The sequence below is a fragment of the Equus asinus genome, chromosome 1 (assembly GCF_041296235.1).
Source record: "Equus asinus isolate D_3611 breed Donkey chromosome 1, EquAss-T2T_v2, whole genome shotgun sequence".
NCBI lineage: Eukaryota > Metazoa > Chordata > Mammalia > Perissodactyla > Equidae > Equus > Equus asinus.
This window is the reverse complement of record NC_091790.1, coordinates 107,016,284-107,037,265: the sequence shown is the minus strand read 5'-3', so window position 1 is coordinate 107,037,265 and position 20,982 is coordinate 107,016,284. Positions and strand designations below refer to the sequence as shown.

At 39.8% G+C, this 20,982-nt stretch overlaps 1 protein-coding gene across 2 annotated transcripts in view; it reads right to left on the bottom strand.

The window, feature by feature from the left end:
• Positions 1-1,772: 1,772 nt before the first annotated feature.
• The window catches only part of LOC106825183 (uncharacterized), a 55,884-nt gene continuing 36,674 nt past the window's right edge, over positions 1,773-20,982 (bottom strand). Inside the window, exons 7-16 of one of the 2 annotated variants that reach the window (XR_011501851.1) lie at positions 18,520-18,579; positions 18,203-18,250; positions 13,421-13,480; positions 13,096-13,143; positions 11,966-12,025; positions 11,637-11,684; positions 10,155-10,202; positions 3,764-7,666; positions 3,182-3,278; positions 1,773-2,248 (exon numbers count right to left, since the gene is read on the bottom strand). Coding sequence is in view for 1 of the 2 variants with exons in the window: in XM_070504633.1 (XP_070360734.1) it covers positions 7,467-7,666; positions 10,155-10,202; positions 11,637-11,684; positions 11,966-12,025; positions 13,096-13,143; positions 13,421-13,480; positions 18,203-18,250; positions 18,520-18,579 (572 nt within the window). In the remaining variant the exon portion in view is untranslated. The other variant, XM_070504633.1, reaches the window with a different exon arrangement.

Below are 20,982 nucleotides of genomic sequence, written 5' to 3'. Positions count from 1 at the left end.
GGTGTGGCTGCTGGTGTGTTATTTTCTCAGACTGCTTTTGCGTACATACTCTGTCAAATGTGGTTGATTCATGGAAAATGCTTACATTCAAACCAGTTCCTATTGGTTTGGGCTTGTGCAAGCAGTGGCTAGGGTCTCATAAGGTAAATTGAGGACAGTTAAACCACAACCAACTTTGCTCACTTTCAAGAGGCCACAGCCAATGGGAGGAAAATATCCATCCACACACACATGATTGTTGTCCAACATACTCTTAGGCTGTGGGTAGCGGGTTCCCTGCTTTTTGTGTACAGACTTTAGTCCTATTAGCTGCAGTGTGAGTTGGGAATCTTACTCCCAGGACTGTTCAGATGCTGCATCTCAGTCCACTCTCGTGACCCTGTTCTGAAGGAAAGAGCAGACAGGACTTCTTGGAGCACTAAGATCATCCTAACAGTCCACCAAGTATCCGAGCTCTTCCATGGTGTTTGATTTACTGAGGGTCGTACCTTTTAGTTGCATTTTCTCAGTATAGATGAGGTGACACAGATCTGTGTCCCTGAACCAGGTAGCATGGATGGACTGTAGATGTGGGCAACAGTGATGTGCCTTTTCTCTCACAAGATCACAGAGATACTGAGGTCATGAGTTCAACTGTGTAACTGAATGTCATATACTGAATCATATAAATCCCTCTAAAATGAGTCAGAGTCAAGCTGAGCAAGCCTTAAGAGAGGACATTAATTTCAGACAGAAGTGTGATTGGGCTCAACTAGAGGGTGGATTTTCAGCAAAGAGAGCATAAAGAGCAAATGTACCCACTCCCAGCCACCCAAGCATGGTAGAGAGTGGGTGCGCAGCCCATGGACTCAATCTATCCGTCCCAGAGGAAGTAGAGCTCTATTGTTGAGATTAATGCTTTAGGCTTTCACAGTTTGACATCATGGCACCTTCACACCATTAACTTCATTCTCCTTGGTCTGTGCTCTGAGAGCCAACTTCTGGGTGAGCCTTGGCTTCCTCTGAGTATTGGCTGCATCTACTAGTTGAGCCCAGCATGTCTGGAGGAGAGCTGTTTCTCAGGTTAAATTAATACACTGACATCCAGTTTAGGCATCTCTGTGGGCTTGGTGTATATGCGACTGCACTCCTGAGACAGGACATTCTCCCTGTGGTAACACCATTGAGTTCCTGAGGCTTCAGTCCCACAGCAGACCCTGGAGCTGTTTCCCACCCCATTCTCCTCCACAGGAGCTCTTCTCCTTAGTACCCAGCCTCCAAGCACAACACCCAGTGGCATTTCTGTCATTTGGGGCCTTCTTAGAACAGCCATACATGAACTTGATTAGCTCTGCACAAATGGCCAGTTTCCACCCAAATCTGCACCATTCCCGCTACACACAATTGAGTTTTTCTTGAATGACTCAGTGGATAATGAAAGAAAACTAACAGACAACCTGCCTTCCTGTGAAGCCTTAACGTGAGTATTCATGTTTGAAAAAAATATATCATCATATGATTTAGTTCATTTTAATTCAAATTAGCTAAACATAAATGGAAAATGATGGCAATGATTTCATAGTGTGGGTTCAAAATAGGAGTACTCAGGCTATTTCAGAACCATACTCCTAGAAGGAAGATATTGTTTCATGATAAATGTAATATAAAATGTCTTGTGACCTTTTATATATATTCGCAATCACTCTTTGTCCTTCTTTTGTAATTCCAACACTTTCAGCCAAATACATAATGCAAAACAAGAAAAATAAAACTAAACATTTTGATATGTTGGATTTTATTACTTTAAAAAATTGTACAAAGAGCATATGTGCATGAGTTAAAAAACACAAAGGAAATGTAGGGTGTCCAAAAAGAAATACAAAAGAAATATGAAACATGAAACAAAAAAATTCCATATTGCAAATCAAAATAACATGATACTTTGCTTACTAAAACAGTGTTATTCCAATATGTTAAGAAGTCTTTTGATTAGGAATGAGGCACAAGACTTTTCTGCAACTCTCCATTAACAGATCAGACTTGGTCTCACTGAATACAAGACGGATCATTCCTTTATCTTACCAGCTACAGGAAGGCTACTAAATGTATGTGGATGTGGGACAGTGTCTGTGAGGTATGACAATAAGTAAATTCTTTATTAGCCGTTCAGTGAAGTCAGCAGTGGATGTCAGCATTTCAACCTTCAATAGGGAGACCCCATCTCCAGTCCTTTTTATCTCCAGGTGACTTTCGAGGAGGGTTTTTCACACTAGAAAAGAGAGAACACAAAAATGTTTGAGATGTAATATAAAGGGAAAATGCCACATTGCCTTATGTCGTTATAACAATGTCTGTGACCTGAAGATGAGCTGTGTTACAGACACTTGAAGGACCCTGGGTGTGGCCACACAGAATTTATTTAAGGAGTTTTAGAAGAGGATCTGCTATTCACATGCCCGCACTGTTGCTTCACGTCAACCACTGCTGTGGAAAGAAGGGGCCGCAGCATGTCGGGTGCTTCTGCTGCGGGCACGGGGCCTCCACCCACCACGACTCCGGCCGCCTCTGCTTCTCCACGACTCCGAGTCCATCCACGACTTCTCCCTTCTGTGACTAAACCATTAGGCAGAGTCGCTGCTGCTACAGTTGACTTCAGTTTATTTGCTTGTGTCTCTGAGGATGAACTATTTCCTGTGATGACCTGAAGGGACTCAACCACGTGCCCACCTTGAGGCCCAGCATGAGCTGCTGCTCTGACGATCACGTCCTTCATCTCTGAGGCTCCAGAGCACTTGAGAGACATCCCAGTGCAGGGCTGGAGGGGACCCTGGAGCCACACTGGGTGGGCCTGAGTCCCGGCTCTGCCACTTGCTCACTGTGTGACCTTGGACAAGTTACTCACACACTCTAGTCTCATTCGCCTCAGGTATAAATGGAGACAGTAACAGGACCACATCTCACAGGACTGCGACCCTCACAGCTCAGTAAGTTAGGGTTTGTGGATGAACAACATCTGACATGGAGACATTCTGACTAAGTCAACAATAACGAACTCATGCTCATTGTTTAGAAGTTTGGGACCCTGAGGTATTTTTCATACTTCATAAATTTATATTTATGGAGGAAATGTTTAAGACTGTGACATTAATTAAACGTGACTGATAAATTCACGTACATAGGACAAATCTGGCTTTGTACTCACACTCATATTCGTTGAATTTTACTTGGAATCTTTGCCTCTACTCTTTCCCAATGTAGGAATACTTCCAGGTCTCTAAGCAGAGGGCCAGGGATTGGGCCTAGGGAATCAAAGAGTAGATCTAAATTAAATTTAACCTTTCCTGTGTCGTGTGGGTCTTATTTTGTTTCCAAATGGGAACCTCTACTTGGTTTCCAGAAGAACCTGTCTCAAAGAAACTGAAGGCGATTGTAAAGAAATCAGCACAATTTTTCCCCCAATTTTAAATGAGACTTTTATTTTTAACGTATAAAAGAGTTATGTTAAAAAGATTAGTTAGAGAAAATAGAATCTCTCAACATTTTTTTACTCTCCTACCATACATGGAACATGTTGTTTTATGCCTATGCCTGTAGAAATACAGTGACACATATAAATTAGTGTCATACCTGTTGGTGTTATTACTCAGTATAAAAAATGGTCAAAGGACGTGAACAAATACTTCACAGAAAGAGAAATATACACTTTCAAAATATCAAAGATGCTTCTCTTCACTCATAGTATGAGAAACCCAATATAAAACTACACGAGGACACTATTTTTCACCTGTCAGTGTAGAAAGTCCTGAAGCACACTCTTGGCATTCACCAACACTGTGGTAGAAGTACGACATGGTGGTCTCTCTCTTGTAGGCAAGTTGGCAATACCTATCAAAATGACCAACGCACACGTTCAAAATGACACAAGACACTATTACAATTGCAGGCTTCTTCTAAGAGCAAAAGATTAGAAATGAGCCTATGGTCTATCACAGCGGACTGATTTTATAAAGTGTTGATATTCACCAGGGAAATATCATGCAGCCGTCTAAGTGTCCTTCCACACCGACATGAAAAGAGCTGTAGGATGTTTAAGGGAAAAGAGAAGTGCAGCATAATGTATATCATCAGCCATCTCTGTGTAAGAAGGGAGGAAGCGAGAAAATATATACGGGCATATATATTTGTATGCATACATTCATATTTGCATAAATAAAAACTGGAAGGATGCACAAGACACAAACGTAGGACTGGCAAGAAGTAGGGAGATAGTGACAGTGGTTGAAGCAAGATCTCTTAATGCATTTTTGGGTGTGTTTTGCTTTTGAACCAAATGAAGGTATTATCTAACAAGTTTTAGAGTATCATGCTATGTGTACTATTTTTCAACAATGCTGTCTGATTAATTCCATTACTTTAAACCATCTTCACTTTTTGAAGATACATAGTAGATAATCATATGATAGCCTTGAGTTTATTTTTTAGTTTCTTATTGGCATTTGGGTTAATTAGGAGCTGCTGTAAGCAGTGGTACAGTGAATGAATATCCTTGTACGTAAGTATTAGCTCATACATTTTGTTTCTTTAGGACAATGATGGGTGGAATGGTGAGAACACTTTCCTGGCTGCAGCACGTTTTCCCTTGTGTGCTGGGCTCTGTGATGGCTCCTCACTGCGTGTGATCTGGGACAGCAGCGCTGGAGCTCAGGAGCTCTTTCAGTCACCTGCTGGCCTCCACCCTGGTGCACATTAGAATTACTGAAGGATGTTTGTTAAAGTCTGATGCTTGGCCTGTGAGGAAGTCTGGGCTTCAGTGGTTTCTAAAGACTCTCAAGAGGAGAGCCAATGGGATAATGGATAGAGCAGCCGGTCTTTAGTTAGGCAGACTTGGAGTCATGTGGACTCGGGCTCTTCTGTGTTGAACGTTGTGGGTACAATCCACTGTTCTGGTATTCATCTCATCCAACCAGGTGCCAGGAACTTTAATCACAGAAATCCTGTTGGTCAGTGGGAGGTAACTGTATAAAAGTTACCTTGCATAAACTGTATAAAACTTACCGTGCATAAAAATTTTGTGTCGGGTTGGCCTATGACCCTCAAATTGTAGGAACAGCATAGGAGCAAGGAGGGGAAGTGTGGACAGGTGAAGAGGCAGTTCTCTCCATCAGCTCTTAGTCTAATAAACAGAGAAAGTTTTCTGTTTTAATTGAAACTACAGTAACCTGTTTCTACTCTTGTAGCAAATAATGTAGAAGTTAGGAGCAGAGCTCCTGCAGCCAGGCTGCTGGGTTCACATCCCACCTCTGCTTTTTATTAGTTACATAAGTAAAGGGACAATCTTTATCCCCTCTCTGCCTCAGTTTCCCCATCTATAAAACCTATAATTGTGTATATCTGGGAGTTAAAGATGTTAACATGTACTTAAACCAGTACCAGGAAGCACCATACCAGCATTTGCTTCATTCATTCATTATTACTTCATTCAGATGTTAACTGAATTTGTAAATCATACTAGAAACCTGATATTATTTTATTTGAACACTTTCTTCTAAAGCTGGGTAAACTTAGGCAATGTCACACAGTCAAGAACAAATAACACAGCTAGTTAGAGACAGCCCAAGGAGCCGAGGCTCTAACTATGGGGTGTGAGGTATGACCTCTGGGTCAGTGTTTCTCCCACCAGAGTACATGGCAGTTGTGTTGTGGTGGAAATATACTGGGCCAAAAATGATGTATAATCTACTTCCTAAATCAGAAATGCACCTGGTCCCACCAGGTGTTTCCACAGGAGATTGTGAGGACCTCCAGGCCCATTCCGTCCAGGGGAGGAGATGGAATGTCAGAATGGTACACCCAGAAAGCACCATCAGTGGGCATACTCTGCCCAAAACTCTCAGTCCATTTCATTAGCAGCACCCCAAAACAGTTGCCAACCTAGAATACAGACTCAGAATAAAGTAGGATTTCCATAGTATTGATAACGAAGGGAGCACTTAAGGTAAAAACAGAGTATATACATGAGGAGAACACACGGATGCAGCCAGGAGTCCTTAAGAAAATTCTCACTGACTCCTTGGAAGATGCCTTTAGTAGAGAAGCAGTGCAGGTTTTGTACTGTTTTACTCTTCCCAGTTGACAGTGGGTGAAGGGAAAGCCACCTGATAATAGGTAAGAAAATATTGGCTCTGAGTTCAGAGAGACCTGGCTCTAATTGACTATTACTTACAAAATAATGACCTTGAACAGAAGACTTCATTTCTTCAGTATCTGCATTGAGGACTATAATTGTGCCTATGTCGGGGGCTAATAGAGGATTAACAGGGTTGCCTGTTGCATAGTAGAAACTCAGAGTCCCTATTCCATCCATGGCTAACCTCTCTGCGGGCAAATAAGATTACAGATGGCTGTCAGTGTTTTTGTATCGTGTGGTATCCTCTATTCAAAAGTAGAAGTGCCTATAGTGGATGCTGATGCTGTTGAGGACGTGTAAGTACCAGGCGTTATTAACTCATCTAATCCAACAACTCCAGGAGACAGGGTGCTGTAACTCCATTCTACAGATGAGGATGTTATGGCATAGAGAGTTCAAATAGCTTTCCTGAGGTCACACAGATGCTAATACTAGACCCAGGATTCAAACACAGGCAATAGGGGTTCAGAGTCCAGGGGCTTAAACACTTTACCACGATGCCTCTTGGTGTGAGTGCAGGTCTCATGGGGTTACCATGAAAACCAGGAAACACAGTGCTTGTGAAACAATATTGTGAAGCTGAGCACACACAATGCAAGTCATGCTAGATGGTCTACTGACACCATCAGAATGTCCCAAACCAAATGACTGTGAATCTGGTGACCTTTGAAAAAGAAGTAACCTGGTTGCTTTCATTTGACTGTGGCACCTCTTGGAGCCAGTACCCCAAAGAAAGCGTTGTGACCACTATCTCGGGGCAAGAATTAGAACTGAGTATTGACCATCATCACACCCATCACTGGATTTGATGGCTCAGTCATCATGCTTCTTCTGTACCTTGGATTTTCAGTTAGATTTCATCAAATTCGAGTACACATACACAAGTGTAGACTTTTGATTTCTTTTTTATTTTCCCCTTTATGAAAAACAATGTAAAGAATTCAAGTAGCAAGGGTGTTGTGTTCAGGGTGTCCAAAATGGAAGGCTTCAAAGTAGTTCTGCTTAAATGGCCCTAAGCTATGCGACTAGAAGCTGCTTGCTGTCTGTACTCAGAAGGCATGGTTATTTGGGTTGCTGGAGGAACTGGTGGAGATCATGGAGAGAATGGTGTTAAAGGACAACCCTGTGGCCCTGCCCCTCAGTAATGACCGAATTCATTGTTGTTACAGAGTAAGATTTTCTGTATGTTCAGCGGTTTAAAATACCATTTTGTAAGATTGACTTTATAGAAGAATACACAGGTGAACTGAAATAACGCAAACCTAGAAAGAAAGTCTACCTAGATCCTCAGGAGACACTTTTAAGGAAATAAACGAAGAAGACAAGTTGACAGTTGACTTCTTTGTGCCACCGACTGTTGCAAACTCTTTCCATTGCCACAGTCTGCTGTTCTCCTAAACAGACAGAAGTTGATGATGGCAAAGTAGACTGTGCTGGCGAGGAGAAGAAGCAGGTAGGTGTAATAGGCAGAGGTGCTGGTGAGCTGCAGCTGCAGGGGGTCTAAGAGAAGTCATTTGGTTAGTTTCAACTGTTCTTTTGAAAGGATGGGGCATATTAGTGGAGGGTGGTCACAGTTATTTATTTCTGATGACCAACATTGCTGTGACACCCCATACCACCAAAACCCAAAAGTAAACATGTACCTCACCACCTCCAGAGACAACAACAAGACCACTCAGAATCCAGCTTGCAGGACATGTCAACCATCAACGTCTTAAATTCACTTAGAATATTCCATAATATGAAAAGTAAGATTGTATTTTTAATGAATGTGTCCAATGGGAAAGAAATATTTGTGATAAATAGATTTTGGCATTTCTTCACCCCCACCATATCTGTTAAGTGATGATAATAATAACTAGTATTCATTAACAACTAACCAAATGCTAACCACTTGTTCTGAGAGCTTTGCATGCAAACCGTTATCTTATTTAAGTTTTACAACAACCTATGAGATTATTATTTTCATTCCGATTTTTAAAATAATCTGAGGACAGAGAGAGAAGTAATTTGCCAGAAGTTATGCACTTAGTAAGTACCAGAAAGAAGATTTCAATCCCAACAACACGACTGTAAGAACACATTCTTAGCTATTCTGTAATTCTCCATCTCCAAGTGCAATAAATACGCTAGACATCAAAAAGTTAAGCATAAAGATAAAGTTGAATTCTAGTTTAGGTGCATCTGAGTTATTACACGTTGTGTGTACAATAATATTTCTATGAAGGGTACAAACCATGGAAATTTGGTGGCGTTCACAGTGGGTTGGGTGAGAGGTTTTATAAAGAGGACATTATATAAAATGGAAGAAAAGGGTTAATCCAAATTCTCTGAAACTTTAGGAGGTCATGGCCCATTCACCTGTCCTTCCTAAATATCCCTCATTGTGACTATGGTATTACATGATAATTGCACTTAATATCTTTTGCAACTTGAAAGAAATATGTGATGTCAAGAAATAATTAACGACAATGATGGTGAGCCAGACTGGCTATTCAGTGAACCACAAGGCCATGTCTCTTCTAGTGGAAATTTCCCTTTTACATGTTTTATCTTCATATAGTCAGAACTCCAGAATCACTAGCACTTGTTATGAGCACAATGGTGATGTGCTCATAACTCCTTGCCCTTTGTCAGGTAAGGTGTTAGCAGAGGTCCAGAGCCCACTTAGTCTTGGAAATGGAGGAAAGATCAGCAGGGCTGGAGCCAATGCTTCTAGTCACTTCCTTTGTACATATGTAGAGAGAAAGGGCCAGAAACTAGCACTGATTCTGTGCCAGTTAAATGAGATACCATATGTTAGACATCCAGCAAAGGTGACCTTGACTTTACCTCTTCAATAACTGAGTTAGGTGTAATTATTCCTGGCTGGCAGATTATGAAAGTGTTGCTCAGACTGTGTAAGTAATTTACCATTATTAGTGAAACTAATCATTAAAAGAACTGGGGTTCAAGTACAGCCTGTGATCATGTGAAGCTCACGTACTTACCCACCCTCCCACCATGTGTCCATCATCTCCCAAGGCCTTGGTTTTGGGGTTTCTTGCTCTAGAACCATATCTTAGAGGAGGAAGAGAGAGCTGAGTAATTGTATGAACCCTTGATTCAGATGGCCTGGTTTGAAAGTCCAGATCTAGCTGTGTGGCGTAGTGCAAGGGACTTAATTCACTTTAGCCCGTTTTCCTCATCCATAAAATGGGAAACAATATTGTAGACCTCATAAGAGTATTATGAGAATTAAAATAGAAAATGCACACAAAACACAGCACAATGCCTTCTGTATAGGAAGCTCTCTGTATGTGTCAGTTCATGTTATTAGGTATTAGGGAGGACCAAAGACTTAAAATAATCTAGAAGCACCTTGTTATCACATATTACTCACTCATTAGAAACAAAAGCTGCACCAAAGAATGAAATCCATTGTTGAAATAATTCAGAGCCTATCCCAGAACCCTCTAATTTATAGTCATCTCATCCCCAAATCAGCATCTACTGTGTTAAATGACTCCTAGGAAATGATGGATTGATTTAACATATCACTCTGTCTGTTCTGCAACAGCTACTCATTCTATCTCGAGTCAGAGAGCTCAAAAGTTAAGTTGTTCAGGAAGAAAAAATGCTGTCGCATGACATAAAGGCAAACAATACAAAATTTACTGCCTTCATTTTTCATACAAGCTTCTGTAGAATGAATAGCAGTGGCCTCTAGAAGAAAGGAGACCAAGTATTAGCCAATGTTTATGACTGTTATTTGATAACTGACATTATTTGACAACTGTGTATATGCAAATATCACATAGACACACACCCACGTATATAAAATCTGTCAACAGAAGGACAGGAGAGATATCATTAAAAATACGAACCTAACCATTCCAGGAATAATTGGGCTCATCTACCATGAACCACGGAGATCAAAACGTAATTTGATCAGGAAGGAAGAAACTGCTATAGCATGAGATGAAGAGAAACCTATACAAGAACTTACCACATTCCTCTTTTGGGGAAGCGGTTGCAGAATCAGTAGCAGTGACAACTAGAAGAAATGAGTGCGAGTATTAATCATTTGTCCATGCCCAGTTTTTGACAGTGCCTATATATGTATATAATATATATAACATATATTATATTATTATATATAATATAATATATAATCTATATTATAATATTATATATATATATATATAAAATATGTTGACAGACAAGAGAGACAGTCATTAAAAACAAGAAAATCATGAGCCACAATTCCAGGAATAATTGGTCTTTTCTACTTTATGCCTGAGAAGTTCGAAAGTGAAGTTGATGAGGAGGGAAAAAGCCTATAGCACGACAGAGATGCATAGACAATGACTTACTGCTTGCCTCTGTTGGATAAGCCTTTGTAGAATCAATAGTAGTGACAATTGAGGTGACAACGAGAAGAAATGGGAGCAAGTATTAATGAATTATTCATGCCCTTTGCTCAATAGTGTGGGTATGTGTTCATATGAGTATATGTGTATGCACACACAAACACACATACGCTGCTGCCAGAGAGACCATCATCAAAATTAGGAGCCCTACAATTCCAGGACTAGTTCATCTGATTCTACGTAATTCAGTAGATCTAATCCAGGTAATGTGTTTCTGGACATGAAGATACTGATTTACATGAAGGATACGTTGTTTTCTTCTGTATCACAACTAGATGGTAATATCCAAGACAATCTTGTTTTAATATCCAAGACTATCTTGTTTTCCTTCTGTACTCACAGCTCCTAGCCCAGTGCCAGCTACAAAGGAGGTCACGGAGAAACACTTGTCGAATGGAAAAATGAACAGAAAATGCAGCTACTCTCCTGTCTTCACACATGCTCTTAATATAAAGAGTTGCTCTAAAAAAATTCACATATTCCTCAGTCACAGAATAATTCAGAGCCTATCACTGCACCCTCTAAGTCACAGCCACCTCATCCCAAACCTGCATTTAGTACGTTAAGACGGCTCCTACGAAATGATGGATTGATTGAAAATGTCTCTCAGATTATTCCGCAACATGTGGCCAGTATAGTTTTTCTATATCAAGGCAGCAAAATTTCAAAAGTTAAGCTTTTCCAGAAGAAAAATATGCTATCACGTGACATAAAGGCAAAAATACACAAAAACTTAACAGCTTTCGTTTTTTGCATAAGCTTTTGTAGAATGAATAAGAGTGATTTCTAGAGGAAGTGAAAACAACTTTTAGTCATGTTTATTGCCTATTAGTAGTCAGTTAACATATATGTATATGTATGAGTGTGTGTCTACATATTTATATATAAAATCCGGAAACAGAGAGACAGGGGAGAGACTCCATTGCAAATAAGTGCCCTACAATATCAGGATTAATTAGTCTTGTCTGCTGTAAACTAGTGAAGTTCAAAATGTAATTTGATCAGGAGGGAAAAAAATGCCATAGCATGACATGAAGACAAGTATACACGCAACTTACCACCTTGCGCTGTTGGGGAAGCTGTTGTAGATGCAATAGTAGTGACAACTAGAAAAGATGAGAGCAAGTATTAGGAAAGGTTCATACCCATTAGTTGACACTGTGTGTGTATATAAAGCAATGTATAAATATATATATGTATATACATATATATGACCTGCTGACAGACAGGAGAGATGATCACTAAAAGTATGAAAGTTATGAGCTCCAAAATTCCAGGAATATCTGGTCTTTTGTATTTTAATCCTGAAAAGTTCAAAAGTTAAGTTGATCAGGAGGGGAAAATAACCCATAGCATGACATAGAGGGAAACATACGCAATGACTTACTGCTTTGCTCTGTCATATAAGCCGTTGTAGAACCAACAGTAGTGGCAGTTGAGGTGACAACTAGAAGAAACGGGAGCAAGATTAGTTAATTACTATGCCCATTGCTGGACAGTGTAGGTATGTGTTTATCTGAGTAAGTGTGTATGCACACACACACACACACATAATCCACTGACTGAGAGACCATCTTTAAAAATACGAGCCCTACGATTCCAGGAATAGTTCATCTGATTCAATGTAATTCAGTAGATCTAATTCAGGTATCGATTCTGCACATGAAGATGTCGCCTTTCATGGAGGATGCACCTTTTCCTTCCATGTCACAATTGGAGGGTAATATCCAATGCTATCTTGTTTTCCTTCTGTATTCACAGCTCCTAGCACAGTCACAGCCACAACGGAGGAGTTGGAGAAACACTTGTCAAATGGAAAAATAAACAGAAAATGTGGCTACTCTACAGTCTTCAGTACATGATGTTGACATAAATAATTCCTACCAAAATGATTCACATATTCCTCAGTCGTTAGCAAGAAAAGATGCACAAATGAAACAAGTCCAGTTTTGAAATAATTCAGTGCCTACCACCGCACTCTCTAATTTGTAGGCATCTCAACCCAAAACGAGCATTTAGTATGTTAAGACATCTCCTAGGAAACGATAGATTGGTTGAAAATATCACTCAGATTATTCTGCAACATGTGGCCAGTCTAGTCTAGTTTTCTAGGGAATTTCAAAAGTTAAACTTATCCAGAGGAAAAATATACTATCACATGACATAAAGGCAAACATTTACAAAAGTTTAACAGCTTTCGTCGTTTACCTAAGTTTTGTAGAATTAATAGTAGTGATTTTTAGAAGAAATAAAAACAAGTTTTAGTCAGTTGTCTGTGCCTATTAGTTGTCAGTTGATGTATATATATATATACGTATGTGTGTGTGTGTGTGTGTATTTATATATGAAATCAGGAAACAGAGAGACAAGAGAGGGACTCATTGAAAATATGTGCCCTAGAATTCCAGGATTAATTAGTCTTGTCTACCATAAACCAGTAAAGCTCAAAAATTAATTTGATCAGGAGGGAAAAAAATGCCATAGCATGACATGAAGACAAGCATATACGCAACTTACCACCTTGCGCTGTTGGGGAAGCTGTTGTAGATGCAATAGTAGTGACAACTGGAAGAAATGAGAGCAAGTATCAGGCAAGGTTCATGCCCATTAGTAACACTGCGTGTACATATAAAGGAATATATAAATATATATATACATGCACACAGATGATCTGCAGACAGAGAGGAGAGGTGGTCACTAAAAGTATGAAAGTTATGAGCTCCACAATTTCAGGAAGATCTGGTCATTTGTATTTTAATCCTGAAAAGTACAAAATTTACGTTGATCAGGAGGGAAAAATGCCTACAGCACAACATAGAGGCAGGTATCGACAATGACTTACTGCTCTCCTCTGTTGTATAAGCCATTGTAGAACCAACAGTAGTGGCCATTGAGGTGACAACTAGAAGAAATGGAAGCAAGTATTAGTCAATTATGACGCTCAGTGCTCGATAGTGTAGGCATGTGTTTATGTGAGTATACGTGTACACACACACATAGTCCACTGACTGAGAGACCATCTTTAAAAATATGAACCCTCTGATGCTAGGAATAGTACATCTGATTCCATGTAATTCAGCAGATCTAATTCAGATGTTGATTTTGCATATGAAAATGCTGACTTTCACGAAGGATAGATTTTTCCTTCTGTAGCACAACTGGAGTGTAATATCCAATACTATTTTGTTTTCCTTCTGTATTCACAGCTCCTGGCACGGTGACAGCCACAAAGGAGCTGTTGGAGAAATACTTGTTGAATGGAAAAATAAATAGAAAATGTGGCTACTCCACAGTCTTTAGCACACACTGCTGACATGAAGAGTTGCTACCAAAATCAATTCACTAGCTCTCAGAATCCACAACAGAATCTCACTTTTGAAGGAGTCTGGTTTAGGCACATTGCCCATGAAAGTAAAGGAATCAGGCATGTTTTTAAGGAGCATGCATATCCCAATGTCCCCAACGCATGCCCATGATTTTCTGAAGTTGTGGTGTCTGTGGATGACAACAATATGAATAAAAGCTCAAGGCTATTGAGTGATTATTACTGTACCAGGCACTGTGTTAAATGCTTCACATGCTTTGTCTCATTTAATGCTCCAGTCACACTGAAGCGAGTTGTAGTTTGGAGGAGTCCTTGTTGTAAATGAGGAGTAACCTTGGGAGAGTAAGTAACTTGCCGAGAGTCACATCAGTGATGGCAGAGCCAGCATTCAAAGGACCATTGTGGAGGATTCAGTGAGATAGAGCATGTGGAAAGTCCTTTGTCAAAGTAATTCCTAGAAATAGAAAATAACCTATCGAGGAACACCATAATTCCTCCACTGGGGACACTGAAAATATGTCCTCTTCCAGATATGTAAAAGATTTTTAGCCCATGACCTTTTCATTACAGGAGCTCAGCATTTCAGTGCAATTCTTTCCAGTGATAGAAAGCTAGGCCAAGTCACACTTACACTTCCCTGAATATATACAACGTGAGGTGAGGCTTGTCTACAATGTAAAAAAGAAAGAAGGCAAACACACAAAGAGAATACTTGTTTTAAAGACAATTGCCTGTTGGATGGAGGAAAACAGTGTAGAGACCATTGTTTTTATGCACCCTTTTTCTACTGGATGTGTCCTTGTCCATATGGATACAGTTGATGTATGCAATTTTATGCACCAGATGACATCTTTTTTTGATGGCTCTAAAACTGCGTTTGAGGTATAGGATTTGGAATGAATTTATAGAATGAAAATGCTAGAATAATCCTGTTTGGATGTTATACTATCTTCAAGAACTTACTTTAACGTGTCTTAAAAGTCTCTTTTTCTTCAGCAGTGACTTGTTCACCAAGAGATAGCTGAATCTCTTATTACCATGCATTGATTGAGGTAAAAACAGTAATCGTTTTTCATAATAAAATCTGTGTACATATCCTAAATTCTCTCTCTCTCAAATGATGTTAATCAAAACTTGGACCAGACTAGTTTTATCTTCTTCAAAATCACTTCACTGATTTGCGCTTCCAAGTTAAATTCTTAGCTTTCATCAAAAACAAACAACATCCAAGAAACAGCATTAGAAGTTTTCTGTAGGATGACCTTACCAGCAATGTCCTCATTAGCTCTGTTGCCCTGAGAGGCCCAGGGGAGATATTTATTTCAGAAATTAGATGCCAAGTAAAACACATTATGAACTGCAACTTCTCTGTGATAATCATCATCATGGAACTTACTGTAAGTCTAATTTTCCCCTGATCTCTAGAAAAATCAAAACCTAACAGAACATTTCAGCTCTGTGGTTATATTAACTTGTGCTTTGCACATGTTGCTTCCCCTCTGTCCTTATCTGTAGAAATAGTAAATTAGGGGTGTCATTTTACTCTTACGTTAGTCTTAGAAAAGGACGTGGAGAATACAATAAATACATAAAGAAATACATCCATGTTGTGTTTTCTAAGCAAGTGTTTTCGCTGACATTATTTCATTTGCTTTTCATCATTGCCCCAGGAGAAAGCCAAGGCAAGTGTTTGAACCTAATTTGGTCACTGATTAAACTACGGATCTGAGAGATGAAGACTCACTTTAGAAATTCCCACTGGTAAAGAGAAAAGGTCTACACACGTTTTCTTCGGGCTTGTTCCCCACGGTTTCAAAAGGGCTTGTTAACCACAGGGAAAAGTAGACTGATTCCTTCTCATTTATAGGTTCTCTGGGGCTTTTGGTCTGTTGTGTTCATACTCAAGACTTTACGATCCAGGTATAGAGAGTGACGAGACCACTGACGAGACCAAGGTCCATTCAGCCCTCTGCCCGCACTGTCTGAATCCGTGCAGCATCTGCACGAAAGGGACTCCTTTGGACATCATGCCTGAATCATGAGTGACCCGGAATAATTAGGAAAATAATCTACTCTCTTACAATAGTGCATCCTCCTTGGGAAAGCAATTCACCCCAGTGTGCTCATCTACACATCCATTCCAGGCCTGGCACAGGCCAGTTCTGCAAGAAATGTTTGTTCAGCTGCATTTTACCAATGGCAAGAATACACATTATGTACATAGGAAGTATGTGTGTACATATTAGCCTCACCCAATCTCTACTTATGAAATTTGACCTTACGGTGGTATATAAAATACAAACCTGGAAACCTAAGACCATAATAAAAATGCAAAGGCCAAATTATTGTATTTTTTGTTGAGGTGCCATCTAGCTCCTTCAAATGAACACTGTTTTGTCGCCTAATAGTGTAGTTTTGGGGTTGTACCCTGAGTATAGCAAGATGAAAGTGAGAGTGACATTTCTCGCTGAGTAGAAAATTCCTGAAAGGCATATAATTGTACCTATTCCCTAATCAAGTAAGATCATCCAAAGTGGGTGAGTGGTTAAGTTTGTGCACTCTGCTTTGGTGGCCCAGGGTTTTGCTGGTTGGGATCCTGGGAGCGAACACGGCACCACTCATCAAGCCATGCTGAGGCGGTATCCCACGTAACACAACCAGAGGCGCTCACAACTAGAATATCCAAGTGTGTACCGGGGGAGCTTTGGGGAGAAAAAGAAGGAAAGAAGCAAACATTGACAACAGATGTTAGCTCAGGTGCCGATAAAAAATATACATAAGAAAACATCATCCAAAGTGGAATCTCTGTCTGAGCATTTCTTGTGTGCTAAATGCTAGGTGCTGTCACGTATCTTGTTTCATTTAATCCATACAACTACCGTAAATAATATCATTGTGAGCTTAATATTTTGGAGGATGAAAGTCAGGCCTTGCAAGTTTAAGTAAATTTTTCTTCTTCATTTTTATGTTCAAAGCCTATAGTATTTTAAATCTATAGGGAAACAGAGGGACACTTATGCTAGCAATAATTGGAATAACATTTAGGAAAGATTTATATTTGTTTAATTAATGATAATGATAGTGAGCCTGGCTAGCTATTCAGTGAAACACAAGGCCGAGTCTCTTCTTGAGAAAATTTCCCTTTTTTATGTTTCGTCTCCACAAGTCAGAGCTGCAGAATCATTAGCACTTGTTGTGGAAAGGGATCTCAGAGGAGATGTGCTCATAATTCCTTGCCCTTGGTTGGGTAAGGTGTTAGCTGAGGTCCAGAGTCCCCTTGATAGTGGAAATGGAGGGAAGATCAGCCGGGCTAAAGCCAATGCTTCTAGTCAGTTTCTTTGTACACATGTGGGTAGAAAGGGCCAGAAACTAGCACTGATTCTGTGCCAGCCAAATCAGACAGCTTATGCTTGACATTCCACATAAGGTGACCTTATCTCTTCAATAACTGAGTTAGGGGTAATTATTCCTGGTTGGTGGATGACAAAAATGTTGCTCAGAAACAGTAAGTAACTTTCCTATATTGATGCTACTAGTCTGTAAAGAACTGGGGTCAAGTCCAGTCTGTGACACTGTGAAGCCCGTGCTCTTACCCAACCCCCACCATGCATCCATCATGTCTCAGGGTCTTGGCTTTGGGTTTTCTTGCTCTAGGACTATATCTTAGAGGAAGAAGAGAGAACCGGGTAAGTGTATGAACTCTTGATTTGGAGGGCCAAGTTCAAACCCCAGATCTAGCTGTGTGGCGTAGTACCAGGGACTTAATTAATTTTAACTCATTGTCCTCATCTATAAAATGGGGAAAATATATTGTGCCACCTCCTAGGAGTATTCTGAGAATTAAACAAGAAAATGCCTGCAAACGCTGCACAATGCCTTCTGTATAGGACGCTGTCAGTACGTCTCAGTTCATCTTATTAGCGATTAGCAAGGAGCGAAGCCTTAAATAAAAACATAGAAGCACACTGATATCATGTATTCCTCAGTCATTAGAAACAAAAGCCCCACAAATGAATGAAGTCTACCACTGAAATAATTCAGAGCCTATGACTGTACCCTCTTGCTTACAATCATTTCATCCCCAAACCCTCATGTACTGTGTGAAGACGACTCCTATATTATATATATTATATAATCTGCCAACAGAGAGACAGGAGAGACTGATTGACAATATCTGCCCTACAATTCAAGGAATAATTAATCTTGTCTGTGAAAAACCAGTGCAGTTCAAAAGCTAATTAGATCAGGAGGGATAAAATTCCATAACATGACATGAAGGCAAGCATATACGCAACTTACCAATTTGCTCTGTTGGGGAAGCTGTTGTAGATGAAATGGCAGTGAGCTCTAGAAGAAAGGAGAGCAGGTATTAGTCAAGATTCGTGTCCATTAGTGGACACTGTGTGTATATATAAAGGAATGTATCTATATGTATAATATAGGATCTACTGACAGACAGGAGAGATGGTCACTAAAAATATGAAAGTTATGAACTCCACAATTCCAGGAATATTTGGCCTGTTGTCTTTTAAGCCTGAAAAGTACAAAAGTTAAGTTGATCAAGAGAGAAAAAAGCCTATAGTATGACATGGAGGCAAAAATACACAATGACTTACTGCTTGTATCTGTTGGATAAGCCGTTGTAGAACCAACAGTAGTGGCCGTTGAGGTGACAACTAGAAGAAATGGGAGCAAGAGTAGTCAATCAGTAAGCCCAGTGCTGGACAGTGTGGGTAAGTGTTTATGTGAGTCTGCATGTATGCACACACACACACACACACACACATACAAATAATCCACTGAGAGAGACCATCTTTAAAAATATGAGCCCTCTGATGCCAGGAATAGTTCATCCGATTCCATGTAATTCAGGAGATCTAATTTAGGTATTGATTTTGTACATGAAGATGTTGAATTTAACGAAGGATACATTCTTTTCTCCTGTATCACAACTGGTCGGTAATATCCAATACTATCTTGTTTTCCTTCTGTATTTATACTCCTGGCACAGTCACAGCCACAAAGGAGCTGTTGGAGAAATACTTGCTGAATGGAAAAATAAATAGAAAATGTGGCTACTCTACAGTCTTCAGCACACACTGCTGACATGAAGAGTTGCTACCAAAATCAATTCACTAACTCTCTGAATCCACAACAGAATCTCACTTTTGACGGAATCTAGTTTAGGCACATTGCCCATGAGAGTAAAGGAATCAGGCATGCTTTTAAGGAGCATGCATATCCCAATGTCCCCAATGCATGCCCATGATTTTCTGGAGTTGTGGTGTTTGTGGACAACAACAATATGAATAAAAGCTCAAGGCTATTGAGTGATTTTTACTGCGCCAGGCACTGTGTTAAATGCTTCACGTGCATTATCTCCTTTAATGCTCCAGTCACAGTGAAGTGAGTTGTAGCTTGGAGGACTCCTTGTTGCAAATGAGGAATAAGCTTGGGAGAGTAAGTGACTTGCCGAGAGTCATACCAGTGAGGGCAGAGCCAGCATTCAAAGGACCATTGTGGAGGATTCAGTGAGATAGAGCATGTGGAAAGTCCTTTGTAAAAATCCCTAGAAATAGAAAATCACCTATTGAGGAACACCATAATTCCTCCTCTTGACACCAAAAATATCTCCTCTTCCAGATATGTTAAAGATTTTTAGCCCATGACCTTTCCATTACAGAAGGTCAGCATTTCAGTGCAATTCTTTCCAGAAACAGAAAGCTAGGCCAAGTCACACTTACACTTCCCTGAATATATACAACCTGAGGTGCGACTTGTCTACAAGGTAAAAAAGAAAGAAGGCAAACACGCAAAGAGAATACTTGTTTTAAAGATAATTGCCTGTTGGATGGAGGAAAACAGTGTAGAGACCATTGTTTTTATTTATCCTTTTTCTACTAGACGTGCCCTTGTCCATATGGATGCAGGTGAGGTATGCAATTTCATGCACCGGATGACATCTTTTTTTGGTGGCTCTAAAACTGGGTTTGAGGTATAGGATTTGGAATGAATTTTAAGAATGAAAATGCTGGAATAATCCTGTTTGGACGTTATCCTATCTTCAAGAACTTACTTTAACGTGTCTTGAAAGTCTCCTTTCCTTCAGCAGTGACTTATTCATCAAGAGATAGATCCAAATCTCTTATTACCATGCATTGATTGAGGTAAAAACAGTAATCATTTTTCATAATAAAATCTGTGTACATATCCTAAATTCTCTCTCTCAAACGATGTTAATCAAAACTTGGACCAGACTAGTTTTATCTTCTTCAAAATCACTTCATTGATTTGTGCTTCCAAGTTAAATTCTTAGCTTTCATCAAAAACAAACAACATCCAAGAAACAGCATTAGAAGTTTTCTGTAGAATGACCTTACCAGCAATGTCCTCTTTAGCTCCCTTGCCCTGAGAGGCCCACGGGAGATATTTGTTTCAGAAATTATGTGCCAAGTAAAACACATTATGAACAGCAACCTCTCTATGATAGTCATCATCATGGAACTGACTATACTTCTAATTTTCCCTGATCTCTAGAAAATCAAAACCTAACAGAACATTTCAGCCCAGTGGTTATATTAACTTGTGCTTTGCACATGTTGCTTCTCCTCTGTCCTTAGCTGTAGAAACAGTAAACTGAGGGTGCCATTTTACACTTATGTTAGTATTAGAAAAGGATATGAAAAATACAATAAAGACATAAAGAAATACACCCATGTTGTGTTTTTTAAGCACGTGTTTTCACTCGCGTTATTTCATTTGCTTTTCATCATGGCCCCAGGAGAAAGCCAAGGCAAGTGTTTGAACCTAATTTGGTCACTGATTAAACTACGGATCTGAGAGATGAAGACTCACTTTAGAAATTCCCACTGGTAAACAGCAAAGGTCTTCCCACGTTTTCTTCGGGCTTGCTCACCACTCCTTCAAAAAGGCTTGTTAACCACAGGGAAAAGTACAGACTGATTCCTTCTCATTTATAGGTTCTCTGGGGCTTTTGGTCTGTTGAGTTCACACTCAAGACTTTACGACCCAGGTATAGAGAGTGACGAGACCACTGCCGAGACCAAGGTATATTCAGG